This window comes from Talpa occidentalis, unplaced genomic scaffold (genome assembly GCF_014898055.3).
Source record: "Talpa occidentalis isolate TD23 unplaced genomic scaffold, MPIMG_talOcc4v2.1, whole genome shotgun sequence".
Lineage (NCBI taxonomy): Eukaryota > Metazoa > Chordata > Mammalia > Eulipotyphla > Talpidae > Talpa > Talpa occidentalis.
In genome coordinates, this window is record NW_026555331.1 from 114,170,359 (window position 1) to 114,189,937 (window position 19,579).

General features: G+C 34.6%; 1 protein-coding gene across 2 annotated transcripts in view; it reads left to right on the top strand.

Moving 5' to 3' along the window:
* SEMA3D (semaphorin 3D) overlaps positions 1–19,579 on the top strand; it is a 175,904-nt gene that overhangs the window by 93,461 nt on the left and 62,864 nt on the right. For both annotated transcript variants that reach the window (XM_054692482.1, XM_037510764.2), the window contains exons 4-6: positions 3,009–3,071; positions 11,179–11,298; positions 16,877–16,970. In XM_054692482.1, the coding sequence (XP_054548457.1) occupies positions 3,009–3,071; positions 11,179–11,298; positions 16,877–16,970 (277 nt within the window). The remainder of the gene's footprint in view (positions 1–3,008; positions 3,072–11,178; positions 11,299–16,876; positions 16,971–19,579) is intronic.

A 19,579-nucleotide genomic window follows, 5' to 3' on the forward strand; every position in this document is an offset into this window, starting at 1 on the left:
CAAACCAATATAGCATCTTTTAGTGATTCATATCCCTTGCAAAGAGAAAAAAGAATCTGAAATTACTATATCAGTGTCAAACCTTTAACACAAAACTGGAGTTGAAGCTATTAAACTAAACTATTACATTGGAATTGAAATTGTTAGGAGCAAGTAAATTTAAAGCAATGTCTCAAGAGTGGGAACTGGTAGAGAATTTATCACACAGTAAACTTTCATGTTTCTACTCTCTGTGTTCTTTCTCACTTTGTACCTCCCTTAGAAATGCAACTACCCTGTTTACAGAACCATCTTCCTGACTCAAATCTTAGCAGCTCAGTGCCACACCTAGCCCAGCATGCAAAAGGCCCTTCATAATTGTGTCTAATGAACACATGATTAATGAATAGTTAATTACTCTGTGTTAACTTTGGAACATCCATTTAGATTTCAAAAATTATATAAAAACTGCTTCTACGTTTTATCAATCTTTATGCAATTCCCTCCTTTTTGAAGTCCTTATAAATGTATTAAAAATCAATTTTAGAAGCATCATTTGGATCGTAATTTAACTTATAACTTCCTCCTCTTTAAGTCTCAGTTTCTTCAAGAAGAAGTTCTTTTCTTTTTTATTATTGTCCATTATATTATTTTTGGTAGTAATGCCAAATAAGATAGTCAGGTCTGAATAAAAATGTGTCCTCAATTTACTTCTGAAATGTGATTAATTCTGATCACCATATAAAACAGAAAGGACAGGATCCAGCATGTTGAAATGACTCAAAGAAGTATTAATTTTGATGAGAGAACAAAGATTAAAGCTATTGACAGATCAAGGACATGCATTCTGTGTCAGATTTATTTTCAATGCAATGATACAAAGTTGTCCTTTTAAAAATCACTATGATATTTAGGAATCAACAGGTATAAAATTTTTAGTCTTACAAGATAATTCTAGAGATTACTTGCATAACAATGTAAATGTACTTAGTTCTGAACTATAAACAAAAGTTAAGATGGTAAATTTTATGTTATGCATATTTTACCACAATTATAAAAATGATAGTAATCAGCAAGAAAAAAGTGATAGTATGCTTTGAACTCATATGATCAGATATGAAGTATTTTTGCTACCAGTATTTAAACAAACAACAGCAAAACACAACTTTAAAAAAAAATTCTTAAGTTGACTGCCAGCTGCAATATTTTATTTTTACTACTCACTTTTTTAGGACTGTATGATTCTAGGTTGATGACTGAGTATTGTCAATAGGTTTACACATTCCATTTTCATTTATATCTTTACAAAATTACATTGCTTAGTTGTTTTTTTAATTAGTATTAAACTCCTGAAAATGCATAATCTGTAATAAAAGCTAAGATCTGGTAAATAACCTGTTTCTTAGCAACAGTTAGCCTTTTCTCCATATTGGACAACCATCTTTCTGAATTCTGTATCCATCACTCTTTTACTTTTCTTTTTACATACTTATAGTTTGGGGGGGACATACATTTTTACCTAATAATGAATGGCTAAGATGCATCTATATTGCTTTTCATTGCTGTTGTCCATTCAAGTTTTACTACTATTCAATATTATGTGAAAATATGATTGCAAAGATTTATTTCAATTCTGAATAAGTGGCATTTTAAGAACCTTATTGTGAACCACATAAAGTTAAGCTCCTTGAATCTATTGCTGGTTCAACTGCTCTCTGTATATACATCTTTGGATGGTAAGTTGTGGGTTGTTAAAAGGTGTTCTAAGTTAACAAACATACTCCATTTGTAAATCTCAATCATTTCATTGTATTTGATATGAAGAGAGGTTTGAGTGCTATTTTCTGCTCTTTATTCAGAGACATAACATCCTAAAAATTTAATTATGAAGATAATATCATAGAAACACATTAGTGACTTCTAAATCATTTGTTATTCCAGGTTTAACAATCCTTTTTCAGTGTATTATGTCAGGATAGTTTCCCTTTTTCTCACCTATTAAAACATTTTCTGCTAACATTACTGAGAAGCATAGTGAAAGGTTGTTGGGAAGCCTCAGAACATACATTATAAACAACTGAGCTTGCTTTTCTTGTTTCTTCTTGTCTGTAGCTTACCAGAGAGCATTTCTTTCTGTAAACTGAGGGAGTAGTGTAACTATTTGAATCTTATTTTGCAAAAAAACTCCCTGGCAGAATTCCTAAAATTTATTAAAATAAACAGACAAAACCTTTGTGATAAATTCAGGACTGTTAAAGCATGATTAAAAGCTACCAATCAGGGAGTTTGCTGCCCTTGTCCTTAATGTTTTTTCCAAAAAATATTTACTATGTAGTGGATGAGAGTCCCTGTTCAAAAAATAGACTTTTAGTCATACTTTGGCTCTGTCACAAACTAGCTTTGTGGCCCCTGACATTTTATTTAATGGCTGTGTGAATACATTTTTAACCTGAAAATGAGGGAGAGTAAGTATGGCTACCGCATAGGGTCATTGTGAGATTTAAATAAGGTAACATGTATAAAATAGCCAAGTGACAGAAGCATCTGGGCTCCATGTATGTTAAATATTGTCAGCAGTTCCACACTGGTCTTTGACCTGGAGAGATCACTTATGTTTGTGACAAAGAGCTGGTTCCCACACCTCATCCTGGTTATTTATAATGTACCACCATGCTGAGTAAACACAGAAAAGCAGGGTAAATAGAATCTCTTACTTAAGCAACTGTTAATCTCAGATTCTATGGCTGTCACAGTGAGAATTTACAGCCACCTAAATACAACTTATCTATTATTTAATTTATTGAGAATATTTGAAAATAAAATTGGATAATTTTCCATAGTTTTAAAAATGTCTGAGGGTAGTTTTGTAAATATCTAAATTTCAAAGTTCTCACACATCTAAAACCAGCCTCTTGGATTGATATCCTCTCTTTAATTTTATATGCTCACTTCCTTAATTAAATTGTAGGGTTCTAATATACCTTGATTCTAATATACCTTGATTCTAATATACCTTGAAATTTTTACAGATTTATTGGCCTGCTACAAAGGAACGGGTGGAATTATGTAAATTAGCTGGGAAAGATGCCAATGTAAGTATGAGATTTTAATTAATATCTATTAAATTGGTATTGCTATGAGAGTAAATATATTGAGTTTTTTTGAATTATTGGCATTTAGTGTATTATTTTTAAGAATACACTAACATATTCTCTGTAACAATTAAATGATATAAGCTGTTTTCACTTTGCCAAAAGGAATGACATTATTCCCAGAAATTAAAAATACAATACCTTCTAAAGTATTAACCATGGATATTGTTGTTCTTTTGCACCAAAAATTTTGAAAATAGATTCAAAATCTATTTGAAATAGATTTAAAATTTAAAATCAGAATCAGAAAGTATGTTTTTGCTAAGATTGTGTACTTTTCATTTATATACATGTTATTTTATAAGTGTACAAAAGTCATCAGTCATTTTAACATTGCAAACATACAATTTAATCATTTGGGTTGAAATTAAATTTATGACATCTAGAAAAATTCTTTCAAAGATAGCATTATAGAGATGTTGAAAAGGATTGGCTGAAAGTGAATGACAGCATTTTAGAATAAGAACTGGAAATGATTTACTGTAAAATTTGGTTAAGCACATTATATGAAATAAAAAGGACAAGTGGTGGAGTCTTATTATAAACTTCTAGTTTAAGGTGCTATAAGGACCAGAAAAACCCTCAGACAAGTCTCACAAACCTACTTATCTTTGACTGAATTGCTTTTGCATTGTTCAAGTTGTCCTACATGCTCCCCAAATTGTCTTGCCTGTTTCATTTGTGGTAATAAGTGAAGAGTGCTGTGGCTCTGTCTCTTCTGACTGCTCTGATTCTGGCCAGATGCCCAGTGTTCTGCCCTGACTTCTTGCACTGTGGTGATAGGGAAAATTGCTATTTCTTGGCAAAATAAATCACTTCCTGAATGTAACTCAAGACATAAAAGGTTCTGACCTTGGGCAGAAACACGGACATCATGAGGCTCTTCTTGCAACATCCTTTAAAGTTGCCTCTAAACACAATATCCCAGGGGGGTTAAGCTGAATGATGCCTACATATTTAATAACAAATACTGTATGTGTTATATGAAACAATACTTAGATTAAAAATACCCCACTTGGGCCTCCCCGGTGGCGCAACGGTTGAGCGCTGGGTTGCGAAGCTGCCCGCAGCCTCTGCGACGCCGGTTCGATCCCCGGCTGCTCCCCGGCCACAAGAGGAGGGTCCCACATGGCGCGCAGACCTCTCCTGCCGCCCGCTGCTCCCCTCAGCAGTGTACTTCGGTCCTTCTGCCTGCTCTGCTCCCCGCTCTGGCTCTGGTGAATTCTCTCACCCTCCCGCGCTTCTGACTGTACCCAGTGCTTGTATAAATAAAATAAAATAAAAATAAATCTTTAAAAAAAAATAAAAATAAAAATACCCCACTTTATTAATGTGATAAAAGTAAAACAATATGATAATTGATGCCTAAAAAAATTAAGGGGGAGTTTACAAGACTACAAATCCTAGAAAACAGATTTGTCCACTTATGTTTATTCATTTATTTGAAAAATATTTATTAAAAGCCTAAATATGTACATAAATGTGTATAAAACAGATGCAGCATCTACTCTTGTGACACTTTCAATCTAATGAGTGATGCAGATGTTACTTAAATGGTGCCTGTACATAGTAATAGTACTTGCAAAACAAAATCAAGGCAAAACAAAATATTTTTAATTATGCCTGATTTTGTATTCAGTTAATGTTTAATGTGATCTTCTCATGAACATTTGTGTTAACTAAAATATATCAGGAAATGTTAGCATCCAATGGAAACAGAAAAGTTTTTACATTTATTGTGTAAGAAATAAAATCAAGGAAACTATTCTAGAATATACTATTCTTTCTTCCATGTCTCTGTATTTTCATCCTGGCAAGACCTCAGCATGATCAGTTGCCCAGATCTGCAAGAGCATCAATACTCTTGGAACTCATGGGGAAAAGATGCTTTGGTTATGATACTTCACAATTATTTTGTTGAATAACACTTAAGCAATAAACAGTATGAACACTTTTATATTTTACTGGTATTGAGAGTATGGTTGGAAGGTTAGACAGAAACAGGTATTTTAAATGTGTTACAGTAAACCAATATCAGTTTTCCCATGGACTAGATGAAGAATAAACACTCAAGGTCAAACAATCACTGAGCATCTTAATTGTGACAGTCTTCTCATTTCAGAATGTTCATTAATTACAGTTACATAGTAACTCAAATGCTTCTATGGTTAAGTTAAAACAAAAGGTGATAAAGATTTCTGGAGGTGGTATCTTAGAGCTGGCAATACCCTGTAGATGGAAACTATTTTTCCAATTAAATTGTCTCTGGGAATTAGTAATTGCCTCTAACTTTTATACAGTCTACTACTTAACCCAAGATTAGAGATTTGGGGAGTGTTTTCTCTTTTACTAAAGTCTGTAAATTCAGATATTGAATCATGGAGGATTAATAGAAGTCTTTGTCTCCTTTTTAACTTGTCCCTTTAAAATCACATTACATTTTAGAGTTACTAACAACTAACACTTTTATAGCACCTTGTTCCAGGAGCTGATTTCATCCTTTATATTTATAATCTCATTTAACCCTAACAGCAATACTGTGTGCTAGATTTTATAATTATACATTTTCCAGATAGGAAAACTTAGGCCATTAAATGACTTATCTAATGTTACATCTGGTAAATAGTGAAGCCAGGTACTGAATCCACAAGACTTGCTCCAAGGTCTCTCCTCTTATTCAACACTATAATCTACATTTAAAGACCTGAAATCCATCTAGAAGGTCTGCAAACCATATCCCTCAAATCATTTCTCTCTTCAGTATCACCATAATACAGATCCTCATTTTAAACAGGATTTCAGAGATTGAGACCAACAGAAAGCTGAGACAAGAGTGTGATTTTATTGAGATCTTTCACTGCCTTTGGCATGACCCTCTCCTCTCCCTCCTCTCTAGTAATTTTTACTCACTTCCCAGGAGTGTGTTTAGGATTAACAAGTGTTTGGAAAGAGTGTGCCTTGACACAAAGGTACTATATAACTGAAAAATAGTGAATTATTTACCATAATGAAAGTTAGCTAATTGGAGTGGGGAGGGCAGTGGAGGATAAGGAAACAAACAACTATTCCTAGCTCTTGACTCAGTCCCTAGTTTAACCCAAGTAAGGGAAGAGGTGACAAAAGCTTCTTAGTAGTATTTTGTTTCTGCTTCAAATATTATTCCAAAAAATGTCACAAAGAAATGTCTTTACTTCTGACCATAAGGAATGCATTAGACAGCTCAGTGCAGGTGAAAAAAAAACGGCACCATTTGTCGACAAGCCTGGGTTCCGTTGTCAGCTTAACCTTAGAGATACACAGCCTGTCGCTAGAGAGATTACACATAGTTAAAGGATCTTTCCTCTCTGAAGTTCTAAGATTACATTCATTCTTTCTTAAAAAAGAAACTCTGAAAGTAAAACAAAGTGTTCATTGTACAGAGTTTGCAAATTATATAGAAGTCATCTGTAAATATCTCCTCCCCCAAGAACATTATCCAGAGATAGCTGGTGACATTTTGATGTTTATTCTTCTATCTTATCTATTTACTATTTTTCAGAATGAAATCATTGTATACATAGTCCCTTAAAACACTTTTTTTCCCACTTTGCAGATTGCCATGAGCATTTTCCCATGTCATTAAATCCCATTTTATAACACTACATTTAATAGCTACACTGCATTCTTTTATATATTATTTCATCAATCCCCTATTGTTAGAATTTTGGTTTCTATCCAGTTTTTACTATTATAAATTAAGCTGCACTTGAAAAACCTCATATATAAACAGTGTGAACATTTTTGATTATTGAGTAGAATTACTGGTCAAGGGATGTAAACATTTTTGTACACATATTGCAGAATTGCCCTCCAGAAACTTTGTCTTATATACTCTAACTAGCAGTGTGTCTCCATAAGTGGGCATATCTCCCCTTACCTTGCTAATACAACATATAATTAAAAGTTAGTAGTAATACATAGATGAATAAAATAAATATATTTAATCTTTGCCAATATAAAAGAACATGTTATTTTAGTTTGAAATTTTTTCATTACTATAATACTAGGCATTTAGTTATTTTTAAAATGGCAAATCCCTACCATTTGTTCATTTTTTAAATTTAATATTTGCTTTTTTTACTGATTATTTATAGATATTCAAGACCTATATATATATATGTATATATGCACTGAAAATATATTATGTAAGCATATTACATTCTTATAAAACTGTTTTCTCAGTTATCCTATTTGATAGATAGGTTTTTAAGATATTTAAATAGGCTTATTGCTCAGTATTTTGTCTTTAAAATGTTTTTCCTTGGTCTTCGACTACAACAGATTTTTATTCTACAGAAATATCCTCTATTAGTTTATCTATTTTTAAGAGAGAAATATGATAGTTACATTTTCATGTATTGACAACTTATTAAAATGTTTCAACACTATATGGCATAAACATCTGCAGAATGGATTCTATTTAAGTTCTGCTAGACATAACTAACATGTAGCACAATGATAGGCATGTAGCAAATCATAAAAAAATCTCTGAATATTTCAATATCCTGCAAAAATAAAAACTAGATCAGATTCTCAGTTAGTGTCTTTTCATATCTTAAATAAATTAAAATTAGTGATTATAAGTCAGTTATCAGAAATATATATAAAGGGGCATTCTATTTAATTGGACTTTTTATAAGTCTAGAGAATTTTAAGTACTTGGGTTTTGCTAATATTTGTCTAGACATCCAGGGAAAAAAAACAACAGAATTTCAAGTATTAATATATGACTAATACACATAGAAAAATACTTTTCTCCAAGTATTAATTCAGGTTGTTTTATTTATTTAATTATGCATTTACTTGAAAGAATTGAAAAGTTGATACTTGTTTTTAATTCTCTCTTGCTTATTTGCTTTCTTGTTATATTTTAGCTCTAGGTCTATGTCTTCTGCTCTTTCTCTTCCAATAAGGAGGACGGGGAATAGTTAGAGGAAATAGGGAAGGAAGGAGAAATTCAGTACTTCACTGAGGTTGAATGTATTACTCTATATATTACTGAATTGGCTTGTTTGGTCAAGTGCAACATCCTTGCCATGGCACTAGCTCACAAATTAGCCAACTTTCAGGGAAACTTTAAAAAAAAAAAAAAAAACCTGCTTCTCCTGGTTATCTTTCTTCATGCCTCATAGAATTATGCTGCCATTAATAGCCATGCAGGTAGCTAAGTGAATTAAATCAAGTTAATCATTGCTCATGCTAGCTATTTATTTATTTATTTTTAAAGATTTATTTATTTATTCATACAAGCACTGGGCACAGTCAGAAGCACGGGAAGACGAGAGAATTCACCAGAGCCAGAGCGCAGCGGGCGGCAGGAGAGGTCTGCGCGCCATGTGGGACCCTTGCCTGCGGCCGGGGATCGAACCGGCTCTGCAGAGTCTGGGGCAGCTTCGCAACCTAGCCCTTCCGCTCCCCACCAGGGGAGCCCTGCTCATGCTATTTAAACAAACTTTGAAGCTTTCTGAATAGAAAGAAAACAACACAAAATATTTGAGACTTAGAAAGGAGAGGTTCTAGATTAAAAGAGAAATAATTGTAAAGTTTTTCCCTATTGAGTGTGGCTGAAATGTCTACCCTCTGCAAAATTTAAAGAGACCTTATCTTTTTAATATCTCTGTTCCCAGGTTTGCTAGAAACCTTCCCCCCACACCCCACTCCACCACCACCTCCCCGGGACAGCTAGAAACCTTTCATTGTTTCTAGGCTGCTTAAAGAACCACCCTCTATCAGCTTCCCTACAGAAAGCATTGAAGGGAACTGACTTTTTTTGGTAAACTGTGTCAGATGATTCAGGACTCACGCATACATTTTTCTATTTCTTATCAACTCTGTCTTAGGGAAGGGAGGAACTTCATAAACAAATTCTTGGTTAACATTTCACGAAGTGAGGAAACTAGCATAATGGGTTATTAGAAAGTAGGAAGTCAGTACAATAGATTTGCAGACATAGCTATTCACTCTAAAATCAGAGCAGTCACTGGGATATTGGGATATTGATATTTTGTATAGGTTAAAACCGGGAAAGAATTACATAGTTACTTAATGTTATATTATTTTGTTCAATCCACATAGCAATCATAACAACCCTATCAATTTCTTCCTTTAAAATGTTTAATTTTGGGCCTCCCTGGTGGCGCAGCTGTTGAGCGCTGGGTTGCGAAGCTGCTCGCAGCCTCTTCAACGCCAGTTCGATCCCCGGCCACCAGAGGAGGGTCCCACATGGCGCGCAGACCTCTGCTGCCGCCCGCTGCTCCCCTCAGCAGTGTACTTCAGGCTGCCTGTTCTGTTCCCCGCTCTGGCTCTGGTGAATTCTCTCACCCTCCCACGCTTCTGACTGTACCCACTGCTTGTATAAATAAATAAATTAATTTTAAAAAAATTTAAGAACAACCTTATCCTATGATATCCCGTTGTCTTTTTCCTTTAATGTATTCCTCTAACATCCTGGTAACAAGAGTGACAATTAGATCAGTGCCTCAGTGGTGAGGATCCCGTGACCACTCAAACGAGGAGTAACTGGATATTTTTTTTAATGAAAATCGAGTTTCCTATGTTTCGTCTTCCATAGTAAACACTGGCCCATCTCCTCAGTAGAGTCAACTTAGATTATAAGTATGCTAAAGCCCAGTTTTTTTTCAAGGGTCATTTGGTCCAGGAATCATGCAGCCCTGGTTAAGAGATTGTTTCCAATAATTATGTAAAGATAAAGAATTGTTCAAGGGAGGTAAATTGAAATTATATGATAGCAAGGATGAGTACTCTGAAAAATAATTACTATTTACAAATAAATGAGGAATAGAACATAATTAATTTGGGAAGTTAATGAGAGGTCATCATTATGTACATACTTCCTTAAAACACTTATTTTTAAAAATCACTTTAAAGATTAAAACCTAAGAATATGCAAAGTAAGCAGGCTTATGAAGATTTCTTCAAAATTTGACCTGGTAAAAATGGAGGAGACTTTTGGAATAAACAGGAATTTAAAGCTGAATCTTAAAGTTTCTGTACTATTTAAAAATATATAGAAATAAAGTGGTAGGACATTCTGGTCCATAAAAATGGATTATACAGAGGAATATGTATCTGGGTTCAGTGTAGCTGAGACAGTTAATGTTGCACACAGTTTGATTTACACATGGGATAGACAGTGTGGGACTCTTAGAACATGATGGATTTTTCCTCTAGGTAATTCTTAAAAGAAAATATAGATAATATCAGGTAAGAGAAGAAATTTTACCCTACCCTCTGGGTCACATAATCAAATTAACACCAGACAGATTAGTGGGAGTAAACAACACAATTACATACACACACGTATGGCAAATCTGTATACATTTGTATATCAAAGCCAGTGGGCAAAATGAGGGGATCTATATCCTGAGCTAAGGAATGGGGTAAGGAATGGACCTTTAAAGAGAGGAGAATGACTTGCATAAAGAGGAGAGTCACATGATGAAGACCAAATGCTTTGCAAGTAAATGTTTGCCCTGCCATATAGATAGCTTTCTCCAGTAGAAAGTTTATTTCTGGTAAAAACCCAATTCTGGGTAATACTCCAATTTCCATACTTTTAGGTAGTTAAGGAAGAGGTGCAATTTTCTTATGAACCTGCAGGGTCTCAACTGCTCTTAGCACTAAGTAATCTACCTGCAAAAGTGACATGTTTGGGGAAGGCTTGTTATGAACAGCTTAGGTAGACCTAGACTGAACATCAGTATTCATTTTCTAGGCCATGCTTGATATCACTTTACAGATATATATTCTGGTGCTGTGATTACCTCAAAACTTTTCAAACTTCAGAAGTTTCAAAGTCTCTCATTTAAACCACAATTTCTATATTTGTTTTGCTTGTTGCTGAGTCATATTTAAACATTTCTCATAAATAATTTTCAATTATGTTCTTAATTTTGATGATTTATCTGCTTAGAAAGCAGGTGGTATGAATGATAATCTTTCAGATGCCTGAATTATGTGGTAATGCTTTTATTTTTGTGCCCAATAGACAGAATGTGCAAATTTCATTCGAGTACTTCAGCCCTACAACAAAACTCATATTTATGTGTGTGGAACTGGAGCATTTCATCCATTATGTGGATATATTGATCTTGGAGTCTACAAAGAGGTAATATAATGAAAACACATGAAAATATAATTTGTTTACTGTTTATGACTTAAAACAGACAGGTTTAAGTGTAAAAATTGAATCAGGAACTAGGATATGAATTCACTCAGACTGTAGAACTGTTCTCTGAATAGTATGCTTTAATCGTGCTTTCCAAATTCATGATAATGTGAGCAGAAGTTTTCTCTGCCCTTTACCAATCCTTGCAAGACCAATGTAAGTGACTGTGAGTACTTTGAGTGCAAAAGTGTTAAAAACATGGAGGGGAAAAGGCATACCATATAACTCTTCCAAGGAGTTTTGCTGCAAATGATGGGAGAAATGAACCCTAGTTGGAAGGGTGGTCAAGAGAAAGTTTTAAATTGCAGGAGAAAATTATAGCATGCTTGTATGCTAATGGAACCAGCCAGTAATAGGGGAATGTTAATGCAGAACTCCTGGAATGTTATCCTTTGAATGGGGAAAAGAAAATGGCAACTAGAGCAAAAGTTGAGGGGTTGGGTTGAGGGGAAACAAGGGAAATTGATGACAGTGATAGGCAGAAGGCTGAATATCAGGCAGAGTTGGTATGTAGATGGTAGGTAACCATGGAAGGAATCTGGAAATTCTTCTATCACTGAAAACATTGAAAAATTTAAACTATCAGAAAATTCCATGAGTATTAACTTTTTTAACAAAACTTAAAAATATGTATTTTCAGGCAAAATGGTATTGCTTTAAAATACTGCAGAAAAAAATTTAAAAATGCATCTGAGTGTTAATGAAATATAACAATGGTAATGCCAATTGATATTTATTGAGTACTCACTATGAGGCACTGCATTAAATGCTTTATATCTGAAAAAAATTTGTATCATATTATTTCTCAACTGTATAAAAACTCATGTTCCAACCACTTTTGGGTTGCCATTTTGATTATATACTTTATCTGCCTAATATAATTTTTTAATTAAAAGTCATTTTTGATCAAAATTATGTAAAATGTTGAAAGTACTTCAAGTTCCATATATATCTTTATTTTGAGCTTTCTAAATTTATGGTTAGATCTGTATAACAGATTACTGTCAATAAAAATCCATTTCTCATAAGATCTTAAAATTCAATTTTATAAATTAATATGTTTCCCATCCAACAAAGTTGACCTATTATACATATTTACAACAGGGCACATTAATTATGGAAAATTATAACAATCTCCTTAAAATTGTAGACATATTCATTTGTTCACTACATTCGTTATTTCTGCTGGACCAAATTGACAAAGTAGAATAAGGGAAGTACTAATTAGGAGCAATGTATTCTAGCCACCAATGAGTGTTTTAAGCAATGAGAAACATGTAGATTTCAGTAATCTAATTATTAACTATTACATTGGAGTGTTTTCTTTGTGCTGTGGACTGTGCCAGGTATTTTACATGGCGTAACTTTTGGAATTTTACAACACTCTTAATGAAGTTAGTACCTTCATAATTTCCAGTTTACAAGTTAGTAAAAATGGGGTCTCAGTGGAATTAAATAGCAGGCCAAAGATCACCTAACTAATAAATGGTTTAGCAAGGAAACTGAACCAAGGCAGTCTGTCTCTAGAACAAGTTTGCCCCTCTGAGCTTTGGAAAATGTTCTCTAAATTGTTTCTTTGTATGGGTTGGCGGGTTGCACTGTCATGCTCATGTTTATGTGTGTAGTTCTTATGAATAACCACACATATTTGCAGGATAATTGGTTGTGTGTTTGAAAGTAAAGTCTGGGCTTATGGAACAGGTTTCTTTATATTGGTTTAACTGATTCATGCAGAGATCAAACCCACAACTGTGGCTAGATAAATTTTCTTCTCTAACCAACTTGTCTAAGCAGACCAGACTCAACTGTTTGAAAATAAAGCAACCCTGATAGTTAAATCTCTGAACCACTAGGAGACTTGGCAACTTGAATCTATCATTCTTTGTTGCTGGTGTAACGCTCTCTTGCCTCGCTTTGATGAAGGGTAATATATAACAGTAGCTCCTAGTATAGGGTGTAATTATCTAAGATAGCCCCACAGCTTGGATGTGTTTTGAGGCTGGAGGCTAAAGGCCAAACTTGCAACCTGCTGTGGGATGCAAACAGTGTTCTTTAGCTCCTAAAAGTCACAAGTGCTGAAAGGGGATTTAGAAGGAGCTAATTATTTAGCTTGGGACTGTCATGAAGCCCAGGGGCAGTCAAATTTACAAGTTCTGTGAATAAGAGAATTATGAGTACACAGGGGTGTTAAGCCTTATGAGTTTTCCCGTGGGTCAGGAATACAGGTAATAGTATTTCTGTCCTGCTTGAAGATAGTTAACTTTTAAAATGAATTATTAGTTCTTTGAAATTATTGTCCTCCCAGAAGAAACATAGAAGATTTACAATTTTTAAATAGTAAGATTGCTTCTAAGGTGACTGAGAAGAAGGAACAACATTTATAGCAGGGACAGAAGACAGAGTGGAAGAAGTGGCCTTTCTGGGCATTACTGTTCCATGTGGCTGGGACAATGTGAAGAAAGAGGACAAAGCTGAAATGAATCCCAGATTCTGTTCTTGGCAGCGAGCTGGGGAGTAGCATTATTTATTGAGGTGAAAATAGTAACACATTTGTGGGCAAAATGGTAAATTCATTCTGTACATTCTGCAGTAGAGAAGTGTTCAGCAGGGTCTGCCAAATGGGCAGCTGGATCTGGATTTCAAGACAGAAGTCATGGGTGTTGTCAACAGCTCAAAGTTGGAGTATGAGGAGCCAGAGTTTGAATGACGATTCCCATCATTACCAGCTCTGTGGTCTATGCACAGGGCACAAACCTTCTAAGCTTCCCCAGTCAGTAAAATGATGATAATCATATTACTACCCACAGGATTATTTTGAGGATAAAATGACAAAATTTATGATTAAGATTTGGCATAGCACTTGCTTCGTTCCTGTCACTAATATTTAACCAAAATGGCAACAGGAACACAGAAGGATAAAGATGCAAGAATTTCATAAGTATATATATATATTCTTTATATAAAAATAATATCATCTACTACTATTATGTCTATACACATGCACATACACACACAGCAATACTGGATGTGTTCATAGTTGTTCAATAATTAGACTGAAAATATTTTCTTTCTCCTGGGGTGTCCCTTCTGTTATACAAACCTCATCTTTATGATTTCATGAAAAAAATCTAAATTGTCTCAAAAGTTAGAGGGCCATATAATTTTAGTTTATCTTAGGAAGTCCTTTTAATCAGTCATTTTTACATCATTTTGCTGACTGAAGGATACTTGCTCTCCTGCTGTCTTCTTTCACCAGGAGATTATAAGAGAGACCTTGGACTCAGCTTCCACAAATACCAATTTTATAGGCTTATCTTGAAAATTTAATGAAATGTTGCATTTTGAAAACAGAAGACTATACAATTATAATGGCTTATCTCTTTACATCAACTATGACTTTCTTCTAGATATTTTCTTGGTTTTGCTTTTTCAGCTTTGCCCTGTTTTCCTCTGTAGCACAGGATTCAATGTCCCATTATGGACTTAAGTATCAACAATTTGTTTGACCTATGGAGAATAATGTGCCACTATCTAGAGTACCTTTTCTTGATAGATCTCTGCCCCTGTCCACAGTTGGGTAGCATGCCTTAAATGTGTTCTCACTAGACCCTTCTCAGGCCTAGGCGTCACAACTTGTCACTAACTGACCTATTCTAACTAAACATCTTGGGTTTGATCATGCTACATGGTGACAATGAGTGTCTTAATTTATTTCAACACATTTTTAATTTCATGAGTTTGAAATTCAGAAACTGAATTAGTTAAGAGCATGAACTTTGGAGATAGCACTAAATTCAAGGCCCTGCTTTACTTTTTGTTAGCAAAGTGATGCCAAACAAGGTATTTTAACCCCTTTTTTCCTCAGCATACATCCCCCTTGTAAAGCTATAGTTCTTAACGTAGCTACATCATTAGACTTTAGTGAAGGATCAATGAGATGATGTAGATCAAGATCCTGACACACTGTTAGTACTATTAATTGTTAATAACCATTAATGTTAGTAATAAAGTACATTTACTTAACAGTAAGAAATGGAAAATGTTAATCATACTGTTTATTTTTTTTATTTTTATGTTTTTGTATTTTTTGAGCTAACATTGGTTTATAATACTATATGATTCAGGGGAATAGTTTCCACCTCTTCAGATGTATGTTATATACCACACAGCATCCATATTGCTCTGCCATAGTCTGTAAAGCCCCGTATACACCCTGCCTTCCACCCTTTTCTCCCCTGTGCTAGCCTCAACTCTGCAGTCAGATTTCTAGGGTGTGTTTTGATTTAGTTTTGTCTGTTCCTTTGTTTTGCTTCTCTCAGTTCACATATGAGTGAAATTATCATGTATTTGTCTTCCTTCTCCTGACTTATTCCTTTTAGCATAATCCCTTCTGAGTCCAATGCTGTTGCAAATGATAGGATTTCATCATTTTTATAGCTGAGTAGTACTTACTAATACTATATTAATTGCTATTACTATTTGTTCATAAAGTAGTAGTTACTGATGTGCTTTTAAAGAAACAATATGAATGACAGTGTAATACCACAAATGATATGTGTCCTCTCTCTTTTGCTTCATTGCTTGTTTTCTAGAGAGGTAACACTGAATGGTTCTCCTTTATTACATGTGTACTCTGAAATAAATTTGTAGATCACCATCTACAGAGAATATCTGAAAATTTCTCTAACTAGTGCCTTTTCAGGGTGAGTCATCAGCATTGTGCTAGATCGTTGTTTTGTCATTGTTATGAAACTCTCAAGCTCTTGGGGCTACATCAATTATGCATTCATATTTTTCTTGGAAAGTTTAACTTAAGATGTTATTTTTTCCTGAATATTAAAAGTCTGCCAATGTCATTCTGTCTGTGGCCACTATAATAAAAATAGATGTTTCAGCCAAAATAACTATGTGGCTTTAATGTGTACAGTGTTTTCATAATAGTGAAAATACTACAACGGGATTTTTGTTGTTGTTGTTCACATGAATCAACAGTTCTGAAAATGAACTGCCTGCCTCAGGGACATTTAGAAAAATGACATAATTTTATGTCACTAATATTGCAAAATATCACAAGGCTTATGTAATTTGGTACAGTTGCAGATGCTTCATTACCTGAAAGTTTAACTACTGTGGTGAATTTGTTTCTTAGATGAGGAAGTTGGTTTTATTAGGCTCAATGAATTAATTATTAGGCTTAAGAAAAGTGTGTGTTTGATAATGATTTTAATAATGATAGTGACCCAGACTAAATGAATTGATGAATAAATTACTGCTTTCATTTGAAATTCACTCAGAATTGTCATTACTACTTTGGGCAAATAGAGACTAAAACATGAGAATTGAGTCTTGCCAGAAATAATATTTGCTAAAGAGTCAAGGAGCCCAGCACGATGCACATGCTGTTTGCTCAATCAGTTTTTATTGAATAAATGAGTTAGGATTTAGTTCTTATCTCCTATGTTCTTGCTGATTCTGGTATTTTTGAAAATCTCATCTGTGTTACGATTTCTCATAACAGGAAGTTGTGTTCAAACTCGACACACATAATTTGGAGTCTGGCCGACTGAAATGTCCTTTTGATCCTCAACAGCCTTTTGCTTCAGTAATGACAGGTAAGGTCAATAACAGGCAGTTCTTGCTTTCAGGTGATTTTCTAAAATGATTTCTGTAAATTAAAGATTTTTTATTGAGTTAAAGATTTGTTTGGATTGACTCTACTGACTACATGGTTATAGTATTTTAGTACCAAATTGCTCTATATTTAGGACCGTTACCAATAAAGTGAGGCCCCAGCCATTCTTATATCCACACTTACTTTTTATGTATTTTCTGCTTGAATTCTTCTTAATGCAAAGGACGTATGCTCCCTTGTTCTATAATCTTACATTTATACATCTCAGATTTTATTATATTAAGCTGTGCCCTATGTGGTTTATTATGGTTGTTAAATTTAGCAATTCCTTAAGTGTATTACAAAATATGTTGAAATTTTGAGTGGAAAGATTAATAAGAAGACATAAGTTAACACATTAATAAATTAATCAAGCTATCTAATATAGACGATAGAATGTTATAAAGTTTTTCCCCTAATTTCACCATAACCTGATTATAGAAATAGAAATGTGAAGATTTTGCTAACACCTTTCAGCCTTCTCTTGCTTTGTTACATCTTAAATTCTCTTATGTGATGGCTATCTTGTTTGAGGAGGGCAGAACTGTGTGGTCTGAAGTCTGTTTTCAGGAATGTTGGCACGACGTCTGATTTTCAGCCATTAAGGACATCTTTTGTCTTGGTTTGGTTCATGACTTTAGTCTCTTTTTATTTAACTTGTCTATCAAATGTTTGAATAGACGATAAGAGTGAAGCACCATGACATTTTAATTTTCACTTAGTAAGAATTAGTGATCATTCTTTGAAGTGCAAGTATGTGTATTTTTGTGTGTTTTCAAAATCATATGACTAATGTTCAGCCATTATCCCCAGACAACGAGATAGATGGTGTGTGATTATCTGTCAAGTGGGGTTGACACAACTTAATACAAAACAATGGGCTGTAGGCATTATTGATTTCTCTTAGGAATCCCTAAGTAATTTTAAGCACAAAGAAGATAGTTTTAAAATCTGGATATACAGGTTCAATTTTTATGTTGAAAAGTACCTTTTTTTTCTGTAAAAACATTCAAATATCTGCAATTTTTTTTTTATTTCAGAGTAATCGTTTATTTCCTTTACTTTTACCAAACTTTGTTGTCTTTGTTGGTTTTGTTATTTTTGTTCTATGTTATTGCTGTTTGCCACTCATTTTAATGCCTTATGAAATGGAAGCAGTGCCATAGTGACATCTACTTTACATAACTGGATTGCTCTCCTGTGTTTTGTTTTTCCTTTAGATGTTGACTATTGTGATTATTCAGGTTGGTTGTCTCAAATAGTTAAGTAAAAGTTTTATTTGGATCCATAAAATCAGGAGATTTAGAAAATATTGGCATCACTTATACAAAGGCAGAATTTTAAAGTTCTGGGGAAATTGGATTTCAGTGATTTAAAAAAAAGCAGTGTCTTAAGGTGTTCCTATATCTAGGTATTTAAAAATTCTTTTTTTAAAGATTTATTTATTTATGCATACAAGAGCTGGAGTACAGGCCAGAGATGCCCGGGTGTGGGGGGGTTGATAGGATTCAACAGAAGCAGAATGGGGAACAGAACAGGCAGACTGACTGAGAAACACTGCTGAGGGGAGCAGCGGGTGAGACAGGAGAGGTCTGCCTTGCCATGCGGGTTGTTCCCTGGCCAGCCAGAGATCGAACTCATGCTGCAGAGGCTGCAGATTGCTTCATAATGCGGTGCTTAACCCCTTGAACCACCAGGGAGGCCCCAGTATTTAAAAATTCTAAATGCTCTATTGAGATTAGATTTTTTCACATGGTCTACCAAGTATAATCCCAATTAATTGGCCATGAAAAAGATAAAGGCTTGGCTCTTGAAGAGGCAACATATTCTATACCATGGGTCTTAGTGGAGTGAGGGGAGTGTGAGGGTTAGTACCCCAAGAACCACCAAACCTTCACAATCTAAATGGTTTCTGCCATCTGCTGCCATTTGCTACATAAAGACAAAGCATTCTCTTAATGAGAAAGAAAAAAAAAAAACTCTAATAAGATTAAAGTGCATAGAAAGAGAACAAAGAATAATTTTCCACTTAAAACAACCAAAGTTACCCATCCCCTCATGCGTAAATGACCAGCCACACAGGGGTGGCCCAAAGTGAGGCTGCAGAGGCCTGAAAACTTGCCACAAGCCTAAGGCAACTTCTGGCAGGGAGCAATAGGAAAGGTGCAGAAAGAGCCAGGTGAGTTTGGGATGGAAAGAGCAAAATAAGAATACAAATCAAGGTAATGACTGCCATTGTCAGCCTCCCCATGGGTCTGTCACCATCTCTTCCAAGTGTTTCTACATGTCTCTACTCCATCTGTCTCCTTCTGTTTCCCCCAAGGCCCTGTTGCAAGTCCAAAGCTGAGAAGAAAATGGGAGCCCTTCACGTGGCTCTTTGCTCCATATACCTCCTCCAAGGCTTCGCCTCTCCTAGCTGATTTTTAACCTCGCCTAGCTGCTCAGCTCCACTCTTCATTAGGTTGGGCAGGGAACATGAAACCTTCCTTTTTAAGACTACACTGTTACATGGGGACACCTTATCCTTGCCACAACCCTACCACTCCCACC